The sequence below is a fragment of the Colossoma macropomum genome, unplaced genomic scaffold, assembly GCF_904425465.1.
Source record: "Colossoma macropomum unplaced genomic scaffold, Colossoma_macropomum, whole genome shotgun sequence".
NCBI classification, from domain to species: domain Eukaryota; kingdom Metazoa; phylum Chordata; class Actinopteri; order Characiformes; family Serrasalmidae; genus Colossoma; species Colossoma macropomum.
Genome location: NW_023494800.1, coordinates 6,091,679 through 6,106,650, shown reverse-complemented (window position 1 = coordinate 6,106,650; position 14,972 = coordinate 6,091,679). Strand labels below are relative to the sequence as shown.

Below are 14,972 nucleotides of genomic sequence, written 5' to 3'. Positions count from 1 at the left end.
TCGCTTTTTAAAACAAAAGTCCTCAACTTTCGTCTCAAAATATCCTTTTAACGGTTGAGTTTCCACAACAAAAAGAAGCTTTAAAATTGCTTATAAAAAGTTGACGTTTGTAGAAATTCAAAAACGCGTTATTTTCCGTCTTTAGTGCTTTATCACAAACAGAATTTTATATATATGCTTGCGTTCGTCCTGACAGGAAATGAGCTGTATTTTGTAATAACGTTACTACTTCACCCGAACGCTTCTTTGGCAGAAATATAAAATTTTTCTCACTTTTGCTGCTGTTATGCCGATATTATATAAGATATTCTGATTTCAGAATATTTTTCTTTCAGTACAGGTGGACAGTAATGCTCAGCAATGGATGCAGCAGCGCACAGTCCTGCTATAACCTGCACAACGACGGTGGCTCTATCAGAGACCAGACTAGTGTGTGTTGAATATCCAGGGTTCGTTAAGAATGTGGACAAAATGCTGGACAGCATCGGAGGAGAACAAGGACTGTCCAAGGTGAACAGGGGTTTTTAAAGCTTTCCGTACCTTTTCTCTTCAGCCTCACTTTTAAATAAGATGGTCCTTTAAGGGCTGTTTGTTAAAGGGAATGGTTCTATTTAGAACCATGAATTCTGTATAGAACCATTCCATGCATGAATGGTGAAATGGTTCTTCAGATGCAGAACGTGTTGTATATGGTTCAGTATAGAACCCTTTTCAAAATGGGTCTATATAGCACCAAAAAGGGTTGTCTAGCTTGTATCGATATAAGAGCCCGTTTGGTGCTGTATAGGATTTTAACACTGACGTGGTGGTGGTGTGTTAGTGTGTGTTGTGCTGGTCTGAGTGGATCAGACACAGCAGTGCTGCTGGAGCTTTTAAACGCTGTGTCCACTCACTGTCCACTCGATCAGACAGTCCTACCTTGTTGGTCCACCTTGTAGATGTAAAGTCAGAGACGATAGCTCATCTACTTCTGCACAGTTTGTGTTGGTCATTCTCTAGTCCTTCATCAGTGGTCACAGGACGCTGTTGGCTGGATGTTTTTGGTTGGTGGACTATTCTCAGTCCAGCAGTGACACTGAGGTGTTTAAAAACTCCAGCAGCACTGCTGTGTCTGATCCACTTGTACCAGCGCAACACACTAGCAGAGAAACAGATGGACTGTCTGCAGTTGTAGAACTATGAAGTGCGCTTATATGGTAATTGGAGCTGATAAAATGGACTCTAAGTGTAAAAACAAGGAGGTGTTTTTAATGTTGTGGCTGATCTGTGTATATTGCAGCATACTTGGCTGAATCCAGAATGTCTTTAAACCCGTATTTCATGACATATGTAGTGCACTATGCAGGGAGTAGGGATCAATATGAGATTTATGCTGTTTCAACACTTCGTGCATCATATGCAGCTATGTTGAAGACATTATGCCAGGTATAAGTCTAATTAATGTTTTATATACAGTAATATGATATCCAGTTCTAATTATTTATCTGTAAATAAATTAGATCAGTCAGTAACATCTTGTAACAGAAGAGAACCTCATTGAATCCTGGATCTGTTTATTATCTGCAGATTCTTCTGCTACATCCAGCTTATCCTGAAATTAGTCTTTTTTTTGTGTGTGTGAGTGTGAGTGTGTGTGTGTGTGTGTGTGTGTATGTGTGTGTGTGTGAGTTAGAGTTGGAGCACGATGCAGGAGTCACTTCTGAATTATGTTCAAATATTATATACCTATATCATGGAAAACCTTTTTCTGTTTTGTTTTAACAGACATATGCAGACTCGTCCAAACGACTTGAACTGCGGTACCGGCCCAAGGACCCTTACTGTCACCCTGTGTGTGGAAACCGCTACTCCTCCAACAACCTGCTGCTCAGAGTGCGTCGCAGGAGACGCAAAGGGAGCGATGAAGAGCCTCATATCAGCATGGAGATCCTGGGAGTCATAGAGACAACCTATAAATTTCAAGGTGCACTGCTCTGTCCACTGATGACTTGACCATGGATTTTTAGCAGTGGGGGTCAGGGAGCCTGGCTTAGCCGATCAAAACAAAGATGACCGTATCTGACCTTGCAGTGGAGGTAGATTTTTAGGGTAATTTTTAGGGTCTTTGTGGTAAAATAAAGCTTTGCCGCACATTCTAACACACCGTTCTAAAAAAGTTGTAACAATAAATAATCTTGAAGGCTGCAATGAATGTATAACTACTAATTCACCAACCTTTAACCCTGAAGATCAGCACGCAGACTGCTGGTCACATAGCCCAGCAAATAACTACTGGCCTAGCTAGTAGCTAACAAAACAGCAAAGAAGAGAAAGATTCAAGATAAACGTAGAGAATTTAGAGAGGAATGGGGAGACTGATTTGCGTTTATAAGCACTCCAGCCGGTTTCCGTATGTGTTTAATCTGCACTGAGAAACTTTCAACCGCTAAAAAGTCGAACGCTGAGAGACATTTTACAAAAAACTGTTCTAGCGGAAAAGTATCCTGCTGGAGATGTGAGAAAAGCTATAATGGTAGCTGAGCTGAAGATTAAAGCAGAGCAAAGTAAGTCTGCGTTTTCGTTCGTTATTAGCACATTAGCACATACTGAGACATATTTATAGCTAGATGTTAAAATGTTCAACCAATAAAAGGGACATAAAATGTTGGGGCTCCTAAAGTGGTTTGATTTTTGTGGAAACAGGACAAAATGGTTCTTCTCAACATTTGAGTTGCCGACCCCTGGCCTAGTTAAACGTTGCTAACAGTGGAAATTACTATCAGTAACGCTGATTCAACATTGGCCAGCTAAGATGTGCTTACTAATTTAGATCTTGTTGATTCATCAGAAATATCACACAACAAAGACCAAAGACACAACTCATCATTTATTTGTTTGTTTGTTTGTTTGTAAATGAATTGGTGGAATTATTGCTTTAGTACAAAACTCTTTTTTTTTTTTTTAGGAATGGCAGATTTCCAGTATCTTGCTACGCACAATGAAGCAGGTGCTTCCCAGGTGTCTTTGTACGACAAGATCATTTTGCGCAAACCTGAGAAGAAAGAATTCTTTGACCATCCAGTCCCGCTTTTCCTTCCACCGCCCATCTTCTCTCGTCTGGACAGCACTGTGGATTACTTCTACCGGCCGGATGTGGCACACAGGTTAGCCTCATTCACCAATATCCTCCTAAGTTTTTCTTAAATGTGTTCTTGAGAAAGATCCTAAGGAAAAGTCTACGTCAGATTCATGACGTGTTCTTAAAGCGCAGAACCGCTCACACCTTTGTGCTCTTGAGTGTGTGTAGATTCTGTTCTTACCTCAGAACAAATCCCAAATAAGAAATCATTGCCGAATGTCAGAATCTTTGTGAAAACAAAGATAGTGGCAATAGTGGCGTTTTATTACATACACAGATCAGGCATAACATTGTGACCACCTCCTTGTTTCTACGCTCACTGTAGTCCATCTATTTCTCTGCATACTTTGCTGCTGGAGTTTTTAAACACTGTGTCCACTCACTGTCCACTCTATTAGACACTCCTACCTTGTCAGTCCACCTTGTAGATGTAAAGTCAGAGACGATAGCTCATCTGCTGCTGCACAGTTTGTGTTGGTCATCCTCTAGTCCTTCATCAGGTCACAGGACGCTGCCCACAGGACGCTGTTGGCTGGATATTTTTGGTTGGTGGACTATTCTCAGTCTAGCAGTGACACTGAGGTGTTTAAAAACTCCAGCAGCACTGCTGTGTCTGATCCACTCAGACCAGCGCAACACACACTAACACACCACCACCACGTTAGTGTTACTGCAGTGCTGAGAATGATCCACCACCCAAACAGTACCTGCTCTGTGAGGGTCCATGTGGGTCCTGACCACTGAAGAACAGGGTAAAAGGGGGCTAACAAAGTATGCAGAGAAACAGATGGACTACAGTCTGTAACTGTAGAACTACAAAGTGCACCTATATAGTAAGTGGAGCTGATAAAATGGACAATGAGTGTAGAAACAAGGAGGTGGTCATAATGTTATGCCTAATCTGTGTGTGTGTTCTATATCAACAAAAATTCATGAATTTTATTTTCCATAAAAATTGTACTTAAAAATAATACAATAAATACAACAGATGTTATTTAAAACTTTAAAGGTCAGTTATCAGTTCTTAAAAATGTTGAAATCGGTGGGAATGGGAAATAATATTGCTACTATACAGTGCCCTATTTGTGAGTGAAACACTGTATCAGAGAGGGTCTGTAAGCTAGCTGAGCATTCATGAGAGGTCGGGGGGCTGGAAGTGGAGGTGAAACATTACATTATTGGTTAATGTTATTTTTCCCCACCCTCCTGGTGCTCGATGATGTCATCTAAAGTTAGGAGGCATTTTAGAAGTGAAGCAAAACTCATTACATTTTGGTAGAAAATTGCAGAAAAACAACAAGAATTTTTAAGTTTTTTTTTAAATGACATTTGATGAATCTTGCTTAATATAACCAGGGACATGAACTAGCTCATCTAGTGAGTTCAAGACTTTAAAAGGGAATTACACTGATTTTTCTAGAGTGGTTTGATGTGAAATGGTTCACTGTAGACTCAGATTTCTTTACAGTGGTGGTGATAGGAACCAGGGGTCACAACGTCTACAACACAAATATAGACAGTTTATTAACTATCCAAAGCCACCAGTGAACCTACACAAGCCTTCTGAGTTTTACATGTAATGTTAATGATGGTAAAATAATAAGCTGAGAATATATCTTTTCTTTTGGGACTGTTTTGCCTCACAGCTCCCTGCATGTTCCTGTCTGCCATGAATGTATCTAAAAAATATAGACCAAAGCCTTTCTCACATCTGTTGTAAAATAATGTCTCAGGCATCAGGTGATGTATTCGTATCCATTCCATGTTATCACTTACTGTGAGGGAGCTTTAAGAGGCATTAAACCAGGGTTGCACAACCCCGGTCCTGGAGGGACCAGCACAGTTTGGAGGTTTCCCAGCTCAAACATACCCATTTAACCTGGCCATTAACAGATAAATATAATCAGGTGTGTTGGAGCAGGTAAATCAACAAACTGTGCTGGACACCGGCCCTCCAGGACCGGAGTTGTGCAGCCGTGCATTAAACACTTTGGACGTCTGGTTCCTATCACCACCACTGTGAACAATTCGTTTGCATTGAAACTTACTGCTTGACTCTCCCGTCTCAAACAGGGAAGGTACCTTGCCATCTTTACTCTCCAATGAGAACCTGATCGGTCCAAACCGTGCCCGGAGACCACACAATGCCATTTTTGTCAACTTTGATGACAAAAGTGTGCCATCGGAGCCTCTGGAGGCGGCCAAGCTCAACTGGAAGAAGAACTCTATCCATCACAGTGATGTCAAGGCAGAGGAGGAACTGACAAAGGTTAACAAACACATATGTTTCATGTTAAAGTGTATGAACCCCCTAACATGGGGTAAAATATAACACGATTAGACCTATTTAAATGATTGTGCTGATATTAGCTCTTCTACATTGTTTGTTGAAAACGTATTGAGCACATTTGGCACTATTCAGTTTTGATGATTTTTATTTACAAATATTTAGGTTGAAACGTTCATCATTTACGCTCTTATCCAGAGCAACTTACAGTTTGATCATTTTTTACACAGGTAGGCCAAGGTAGTGTTTGGAGTCTTACCCAAGGTGTAGGGTCCTTACCCAGGCAGGGATTGAACTCCAGTGTTCAGCATAGAAGGCAGATATGTTACTCACTACACTATACCAACCACAGCCATTGTGAGAGGAGATAAGTGACCTTTATTAGTGCCACAACGGGGAAATTTCACCTCTGCATTTTAACCCGTCCATGCAGTGAAACACAACATACGCAGCAGTTTGGGGTTAGGTGCCTTGCTCAAGGGTACCTCAGTCACGTACTGTCGGCTCGAGGGATCGAACTGGTGACCTTCCAGTCACAGGGCTGGTTCCCTAACATCCAGCCCACGACTGCCCCTACTCATTAGGTTCAAACAACATAGAACTGTGTGAAATTAATTGTGTTTGTATCAGTTGGCCAGACGTTTTAGAGACTGTTACAGTACCTCAGTCTGTTACAGTTAATCCTGCTTATCGGGGGGAGTTCTAACATTTGCAGTCGTTCCACTTTCTGCCGATATGTTCTTAAACAGCAGCTGCTGGAAACAATTTTCCATTTTTAGCAGGATGTGCAAGTTGATTGTATTAAAAAATATGAATCTCCCTCAAATACTTCTGAAATTATGTAGCAAAAAACAAAATATGTTTGGTCGTGCCCCACTTTTCACTACTGAACACTGAAAGCACGATATTGGAGGTGTGTTTTATATATGTAATATATGTGTAATATATATTATGTAGTATATATATGTAAGACAAATATTAGCTTATTAGTAATATCTAGAGACTCCATGTACTTCAGCTTTATCACTTTGCAACTGCTTGTTTGATCACAAAGAGAGCATAATTAGTCCTCTTTAATTGGATGTTAAATACAAATCATTGAATACATAGTTTTTGATAGTATTTTTCAAGTGTATCATGACACATTGTGTATCATAAAAAAACAATGTATTGTGATGTTACATTTTGCCATATCACCCACCTCTAGCCTTGTGCTGATACCAGGACCATTCATTTGATGTAAACAGGGCTTTAGGCATCACCAATAAAGGTAGCGCTGTCGAAACGTTTTACCTAGACTGTGGTTAAATAATCAGTGCCCAGGCTTCCTTTAGCATTACAGAGTTTAGATCATTACTAAGAGCATCATGGATTCCCCTTTTTATAAAGCCCTCATGAGAAGATCCATCCAACTTCACTTTAATATGAAAGCTAATAAGCGCTGCCCCTCCAGTTGTGCCTTCTCGCATGGTGTTTATTGAGTATTTTATGATTCCTGCACACAGCTGTTTGAGAAACGTCCCGTATGGTCCCGCAACGCCATCAAAGCCAATGTTGACATTCATCCGGAGAAGCTGAAGCTGCTGCTCCCCTATCTGGCCTATTATATGGTGAGGAAACAGAATACTAACTGAATTCTATTCTAATGGGCACATTTAGGATGACCAATGGATACAAACGGGAACATGTATAAGAAATGTCTACATACTGTTTGAGCACTACAGTGTTTGTCTTTTAGCACTGTAATTTAGGACTGAGAATCATATGTTTCTACAGAAGGGATAAGTGTGTTTACACTCTGTGTTAAAGAAGCATCAATACATTTGTTACATAAAGAAACTGAATATTCATCGTTTATTTAAGCTTGACGTTTTATAATGAATGAAGTAGAAGTGTTTGTGTGCGTCAGCTAACAGGGCCATGGAGAAGTTTGTGGGTGAGGTTTGGATATGATCCTCGTAAAAGCGCAGAGGCTAAAATCTACCAGGTTCTGGACTTCAGGATCCGCTGTGGGATGAAACACGGTAAATTCGGCTGAACTGCTTTCTGCATGTCCATAAGGCTGAACAACTACAGGACACGTACAGTATGGTTTTATATTTTAAATACAACGATGTGCACAGTACTGTTCAAAAATTTGGAATCACTGTTTTCAATAATAGCAGTATGGGAATAGAAAAATGTATAAAGTCTTTTAAGTGTGTCAGTTCTGTGCAAGTTCAAAGGTTTCAAATAATTAGCAGGACACTAGGAAGCTATAAACAAACATAAATAAATGCTCTTTGGATGTGTCCAGAATGATGATATGCACACCGACTTGAGCGAGATAACGGTCTTGAACAAGATAACTTGATTTAAAAAATCCTATTAATAGATAAGTACAGCTTTATTTGTCCTTGAAAAACTTCAAATTTCAAACATATGAATGGTAGTGTATAAATGTAGAGAATATTTATTGAATAACAATTTAATAAATTATCTAAATGAATAGTTATGTAAATTAATTATACATACAAAAGGGATTTATACATTACACCAAGATGTATACATATAGAGAATATGAGAGAGAGAATTTATGTTTTCATCAGTTGAATTTAGAAATAAAAAGTAATTAATATACACTAAATTTGAATTTTTATTCGTCCGTCTGAAAGAACTGATGCCTGCACTGTTGGTTTGTTGATTGAACTGAATGCACCCCCCACCCCACCCTCTCTTTCGTCCTCTCGTTTTCTAGGGTATGGAGTCAATGATATGCCGGTGAAGGCTAAAAGAAGTGCCTACCACTACAGCCTTCCAACCACAGTCAACAAAGCAGGTGAGTGAATATAGAGAAATGTGCCTGAGCATGATAGTAACAATCAGTCGTGGATCGTTCACAAGGATCACATGGATCATATACAGTTGTATATACAAAAGTTTGAACTACCCCTGTCAGATTATGTGGGATTTCTTTGCAAATTTAAAACATAGTTCCTATTTATTTGTTAGTTTACCAGATTGGAAAAAATAAAACATGCAGTATAAAATGTGCCTTAATGTTTGCACAGGCCACATTCTTTATCCCAATATGTTACGTTCAGCAAATAAACAGTAACTGTGCATTAAAATGTGCAGAAATGTGTTCTCTGTAGAGGATATGCTAACTTATTTTTACTTAGAAAACCAACAAAAAATGTCAGTTGACGAGGCGCGCCAGCAATTTCACGTGCACGTGCGCTCTCAGCCACAATGACAGAAGCAGCCCAACGGCACAGTAATTTTGGTTGCTGCTGCTTAGTGACATCATCACTTAATCCATTTTTCGTCCATAACACAGCTAGAAAATTACATTTAATGTTCCTCGCTGTTGAAAAAAAATCATAGAACCCATTAAAAGTGTCTGTTGGTTCCTGGTGGTTTTCAGTAATCGCTAATGGTATTCTGTGTTTTCCTGATGGGCTGATATCACAATGAAGGATTCTGATCGTGTAATCAGGTGTTTTGACTGACTCCACATACATTTGATCTTCTCCTAATGGCCTCTAATGGCAACCATCAAGCCAATCCAGCAAAACCATCAGGTTTTATTCCTAACGGCCCTGCAAACACAGTTACGCTGTGACAACGTCCTGTTTTGGTGCCCACAGCGTCGTCTGCCTGGTGCTTTTCTACATTGTCACAACGTTAAAATGTAATTCCTCAGAAAGTTAAGACAACGCTGTCTGACAACTTTCTAGGAGGTTGTGACGACGTAGACGAGACAGCAGAAGTAATCAGTACTATGTTGACTGTACGTTGTCAACCTCCTAGAATCCTTAATGAGTTCTATTGTAATCAACATTACAGTTTTTGATAAACAGTTCTAACCGTCTTCAGTGTGGCTTTCATGAGTCTCAGTAGCCTTTTTTGTTTTTTCTGCAAATTAAACCCGACATTCATGTCTTATCGTCATGGTTTTATTTGGAAAGTTTCCATATTTAATTACATTATTATCAGTATGACAACATTAATATACATTCAGTGTAACTCTTGTTGCCCAGCAGTTCGTGTTTCGCTGTTTTTCCTCATAAAACCGACAAAAACACCGTCGTGGCAGAGCGGCACTGACGTCATCAATAGGCTGGCGGTGCAGGTCAGGCTGAGAGTGCATGTCTGCAGCCAGACCCTTCTCGGGCTGGTTCCCTAACCTCCAGCTCATGACTGCCCCCCATGACTGTCATTTAGGGGTATTTTCGAAGGAATTGATCTTATCTATCGTAATTCTGACTGACACAAACGTAAATTTTGTTTCTGTCAGTGGAGCGCTCTGTTTTTTTTTTTCACGACTCTTAACCACCAACTGTAAATACAGCACAGGTTTCTACTTAAGTTACAAAGTAAGTGTGACAGACTTGTCATGTTTTGACTTTATCACAGCAGTCTAAGTACAGTTACGTGATCTTGCTTCACATTCACAGAGTGTACATATCCTAAACTCAGAAACTCCTGTCCTGTGATGTGAAAGTTTTAACCAGACTAAATTTGATATTAATTATTTCACACTTTTGTTGCATTGAAACAAGCATAGAAATATTGTCAATATGCTTTTATCTTCAATTCATACCACATTCGTGTTTGTAAAAAGAAGAGGAGATACTTTATTGTGAATTTGAAGTCTTTAAATGCAGTGTTAGATGTAGTAGTGAAGATATACGGTGGGACAAAATTTAAGGTGACATCCCAGCTTTACCGCAGCCTGAGGCAATGTCAGGCTCCCTCAACTCTATACATAAAAGCTAAATGGGACAGAGAGTTAAGCATTGATATGACAGAGGAAGAGTGGACTTAAAATGTGTATAACACAGCACATGACCACCAACTCAAGGATATGGAAAGAATTTGGATGGAAGAATTTGACCCGTTATTTTTTAACTCCTGAAATACGGAGTAAACAAACTGGTTATCAACAGCCAAGTTGGAGGACGAGTGGGAATAAGGAGGACAATCATACCCATATTTTTTGGAAATGCAATAAACTGTACTCTTTTTGGGAAAATGTATACGATGTGGTTAAAGACGTTTTGGGTTATTCAGTCCCTAAAGAATGCAGAGTTATGTATCTTGGACATCTTGGACAAGACAAGAATACTTCTGACAGCCAGCAAAAAAGCAATAACACGAAATTGGTATAAAATTGAACCCCCCTCAACAGAACAGTGGGTGGAAATTGTAGGATAAATCTATATACTAGAAAAAATGACTTACCAACTTCAATTGAGGGAAGACATATTTGCTAACAAGTGGCGTAAATGGACAACATATGACACCATAAGGGATAAATAGACATAAATGCAAGAATATTGTATCTTTAAACATGATCATTTGACAAGAGTTTCGTAACCATAGACAACCCCTTTCTCCCCTCATCCCCCCCCCCTTTGTTCCCCTTTTTTTCCTGGTGTTGTCCTGCCTGTGATGTTTCATCGTTGTATACATCTTACATCTATGTCTACTTGTGTAAAAAAAAAAAAACTCAATAAACACTTAAGTGTAGAAAATGTATTTGTTGTATGTTCAGTTTTGTTTTGCAGAAAATCATCCTTTATGATTTGGCCATGTATTTTGTCATTACTTTGCATAGAAACCAACAGACAAAAGTCACACGTGCACATCATAGAGTATCTAAATCAAACCAGCTGAACCTTTAAATGATCGATTGATATCTGTGTCTTATGATATCATCAGTTCCTCAGCCAGCTAGCCTGAAGGAAATCACCCAAGACGGTGCTTCATCCTCAGGCAAACTTTCTTCAGCAAAATACATGCTGAAGGTGAGTACCCTACCTTCTAAACATTCAGGTTCAATCAAAATATAACCTTTTATAATATCTTACATCACTTTTTGATCTACCTGATTAGTCAGAAGCTTTTTAATGTGCGGACTGGTTCTTTTAGGTTATATTAAGAATACAGAATAATAGAAAAATGAGAGAAGAAAAGCGAAGCACTTCCACAGTTTCTTAGTAAAGCCTTTCTCTGTCTCTTGCAGGATTCAGCCTATATATTCCGTGAGGGAATGCTGCCACCCTATCGACAGATGTTTTACCAGCTGTGTGATCTGGATGTTGAGAAGTAAGGGCAAATGTTTATCTGTGTCTGGCTGCCACAAAGGAGTGGACAATATGACACTTTTATCACAATAAATAATGATGATGGGCATTTTTGAGCATATTGACAATATCATAAAGAACTGCATATTCCATTAAGATGTCCAAGGTTTCGCCTTGGTTTTGCGTAATTGAATGTAGCGCAGCATAATACGTGATACAATGCGTAAAAAAAACATCATAGTGGTTTTTAACAGCATTTTTTAAATGTGGCCCTGCTAATCTGCTAATGGACTGTGTCAGTTTTACAAGCCACAGAAAAAATCTAAATGGTGAAAAGTACATATTGTAATTTGAGTGGATCAGACACAGCAGTGCTGCTGGAGTTTTTAAACACTGTGTCCACTCACTGTCCACTCTATTAGACACTCCTACCTTGTCAGTCCACCTTGTAGATGTAAAGTCAGAGACGATAGCTCATCTGCTGCTGCACAGTTTGTGTTGGTTATCCTCTAGTCCTTCATCAGTGGTCACAGGACGCTGCCCACAGGACACTGTTGGCTGGATATTTTCGGTTGGTGGACTATTCTCAGTCCAGCAGTGACACTGAGGTGTTTAAAAAATCCAGCAACACTGCTGTGTCTGATCCACTCAGACCAGCGCAACACACACTAACACACCACTACCACGTCAGTGTTACTGCAGTGCTGAGAATGATCCACCACCCAAATAGTACCTGCTCTGTGAGGGTCCATGGGGGTCCTGACCACTGAAGAACAGGGTAAAAGGGGGCTAACAAAGTATACAGAGAAACAGATGGACTACAGTCTGTAACTGTAGAACTACAAAGTGCACCTATGTAGTAAGTGGAGCTGATAAAATGGACAATGAGCGTAAAAACAAGGAGATGGTCATAATGTTATGCCTGATTGCCAGCACATTGTTCCCCCTCCACAAGCATGTCTTCTTCCCACAGTGCATCCTGATGCCATCGCTTCCCAAAATTGCACACATACCTTTCTGTTTATGTGATGTAAAAGGAAATGTGACTCATCGGACCAGGCAACTTTCATCCATTGCTCCATGGCCCAGTTCTGACACTCTGTGTTCATTGTAGACACTTTTAATGGTGGAGAGAGGTTAGCATGGGCACTCTGATTGGTCTGTGGCTGCACAGACCAATGATAGTGGTTATGTTGGTTCAAAGCAGAAGTGATAGCCTTCGTCGCCCTTGTGCCTCCATGAGCCTTTGGTGCCCAACACCCTTTTGCTTGTTCATGGTTGGTACTATCAGTAGATACTCACTATTGCTGACCGGGAGCACTTGTTGTTTGTGAGATGCTCCAACCCAGTTGTCCTTGTCAAAGTCATGCAAGTCTTCAAACCTGCCCATTTATCCCCCATCCAACACATACAAGAACCAACTGTTCGCGTACTTTCTAATGTATCTTAGACCTTGACAAGTGCCGTTATTATGATAATCAGCATTATTCTCTTCATCTATGAGGGTCATAATATTTGGAATTTACTTTCATCTAACAGTCAGCATGTTTAACAAATGCCTCTTCATGACTGGCAGAATTAAGAACATCATCCATAAGAACGATGGGAAGGAGGAAGCGTGTGACGAGCGTGACGGCTGGTGTTTGCCCCGGACTGCAGACGAGCTCCGAGATATCATCTCCTCCATGATCGCCCAGGTCGTACGAGCCAAGAGGCCAGGTAAGAAAACAGCTTTGGTCTTGCTTGTCCCTAATATAAACGCATTAGCAGCAAACAGCAGCTATTTTTTGTGCATTTTGTTTCAGCTACACATTCACTCTCAAAATCCGTTTACCCCTATTGTGATATGCTGTTTTTGACTTTGTCTCAAAGGCACCTTTGGCTAGTTGAGCGTTGACAGCTTTGAGCATCAAGAAAACACCTGCATTCTTTCCATAGCTATTTTAGGCCTGAGGTCAAGATTTATCAGATCTGTTGGTTATTTTAGTCATATTAACACTTGTTTTGAGTGGCTGAAAGGTATGCAAATGTGGTCCGTCAAACCTATATCATACACAGCCACAGCACCAGGTGGCTTAGGTTGGTTACATATTAATCTGGCACTGCAGTCTTACGTAAATCCCACGTTTATTAGATCTGACTTTGGTTGCAGCACATGCCTCATTTCATAGGTTATTACATTTGCTTTTAAAACCTTTCTAGTCTACTACTAAAATGTAATTAATGGGTCTTGTACAACGTCAGTAGCATTCAAATGAATGCTGAATCGGTGATCTTAAGATGTTGCTAATACATCATGGTAACCATCATAATTAAATTGGTACATTTTAAATAAATTGATGTGGGTTGTATATAAAAAAAATGAATGAGAAAATGATGTAAGGCTGTTTTCTTTCTTTCAGCTTTGTCTACACCCAAGCTGAAGCCTGTCAGGGCTGGACGTAAAATAGAAGAGAGTGATGAGGATGAAGATGATGAGGATGACGAAGACTACAAGGCCTCTGAAGGGAGTGAAAATGAAATGGAGACAGAAATGCTTGATTACATGTAGATCTAGACTGGAATTTTGGAACCAGACCATGTTGCAGATCATTGTGATCACCATTTTAGCTTGCTTTCTTTCTATGTATTTAATGTGAAAATATTTTTGGAAAAATAAATGTGTTTTTTGCAAACTAATCGTCAGAAGGTTTTTTAGACATGCACATCTGACAGCTCAGGCTGAGAGTTATTTGGCCAGAGGCAAATAGCCTGTACAGACTTTTGTTTTGTATTGTTTTAATGTAAGTAACTGTAAGTAAGGAACTGTCAGGCAGGCAGCCCACACTCATTCATATATGGAGATACTTTAAGTTCAATAGTTCCAGCAAAAGGTCTACAGAGAAGAAGTAAATCTCGCAAATAATGAAAAATTATAGAATGCATGTTTGCAATATTTCATTTATATGATACAGCTGAAAGTATCTGTGTTATCTGCTCATCAACAAATTCTAATTATCTTTCATTGTTAAGATGCAGACAGTAATCTTGTATGTAGTTTCCTACACACCATCGTATTTGCATTTCCATTCATTTGGCATAAATTACCTTTAAAATTACAGCATAATTTAGTTGCTAAGATGTAAACATAGTCGTTCAGAGTGGTTTGATGTGAAATGGTTCGTTGTAGATCAACTTAGCAGCTCAGAATACATTACAGTGATGGTGATAGGATCGAGAGGTCTCAATGACTTCAACACAAATAATATTTTATTTACTATCCAAAACCACCAGTGAACCTACACATGTCTTCTGATTTACATGTAATGTTGATAAAAGTTTCTTTGGGAACTATTTTGCCCCACAACGCCCTGCATGTATCCCACATATTAAACTTTGTTTTAGGCCAAAAGCTTAGCTCTAAACTATTATAAAACAATGTTTTAGGCATGACCAGGATCGTTTCTGTGTGGAGTTTGCATGTTCTCCCCGTGTCTGTGTGGGTTTCCTCCGGGTA

The 14,972-nt window shown here is 39.6% G+C and overlaps 1 protein-coding gene across 1 annotated transcript; it reads left to right on the top strand.

Annotated features, from left to right (window-relative positions):
- Nucleotides 1-2: 2 nt before the first annotated feature.
- gtf3c5 (general transcription factor IIIC, polypeptide 5) lies at nucleotides 3-14,138 on the top strand. The gene is made up of 11 exons (XM_036588064.1): nucleotides 3-510; nucleotides 1,765-1,963; nucleotides 2,945-3,143; nucleotides 5,192-5,387; nucleotides 6,911-7,015; nucleotides 7,315-7,429; nucleotides 8,143-8,223; nucleotides 11,112-11,197; nucleotides 11,416-11,498; nucleotides 13,053-13,195; nucleotides 13,879-14,138. The coding sequence occupies exons 1-11, from the start codon at nucleotides 361-363 to the stop codon at nucleotides 14,025-14,027; spliced, it is 1,506 nt and encodes a 501-aa protein (XP_036443957.1). The 5' UTR covers nucleotides 3-360; the 3' UTR covers nucleotides 14,028-14,138.
- The last annotated feature ends 834 nt before the right edge of the window (nucleotides 14,139-14,972 follow it).

Excerpts from the sequence above, each read along its gene's own strand:
- gtf3c5 (XM_036588064.1), top strand. The coding sequence starts at position 361 with ATGGATGCAGCAGCGCACAGTCCTGCTATAACCTGCACAACGACGGTG. Across the intron at positions 1,964-2,944 it reads GACAACCTATAAATTTCAAG|GAATGGCAGATTTCCAGTAT; the intron begins GTGCACTGCTCT and ends TTTTTTTTTTAG. Across the intron at positions 13,196-13,878 it reads CGTACGAGCCAAGAGGCCAG|CTTTGTCTACACCCAAGCTG; the intron begins GTAAGAAAACAG and ends TCTTTCTTTCAG.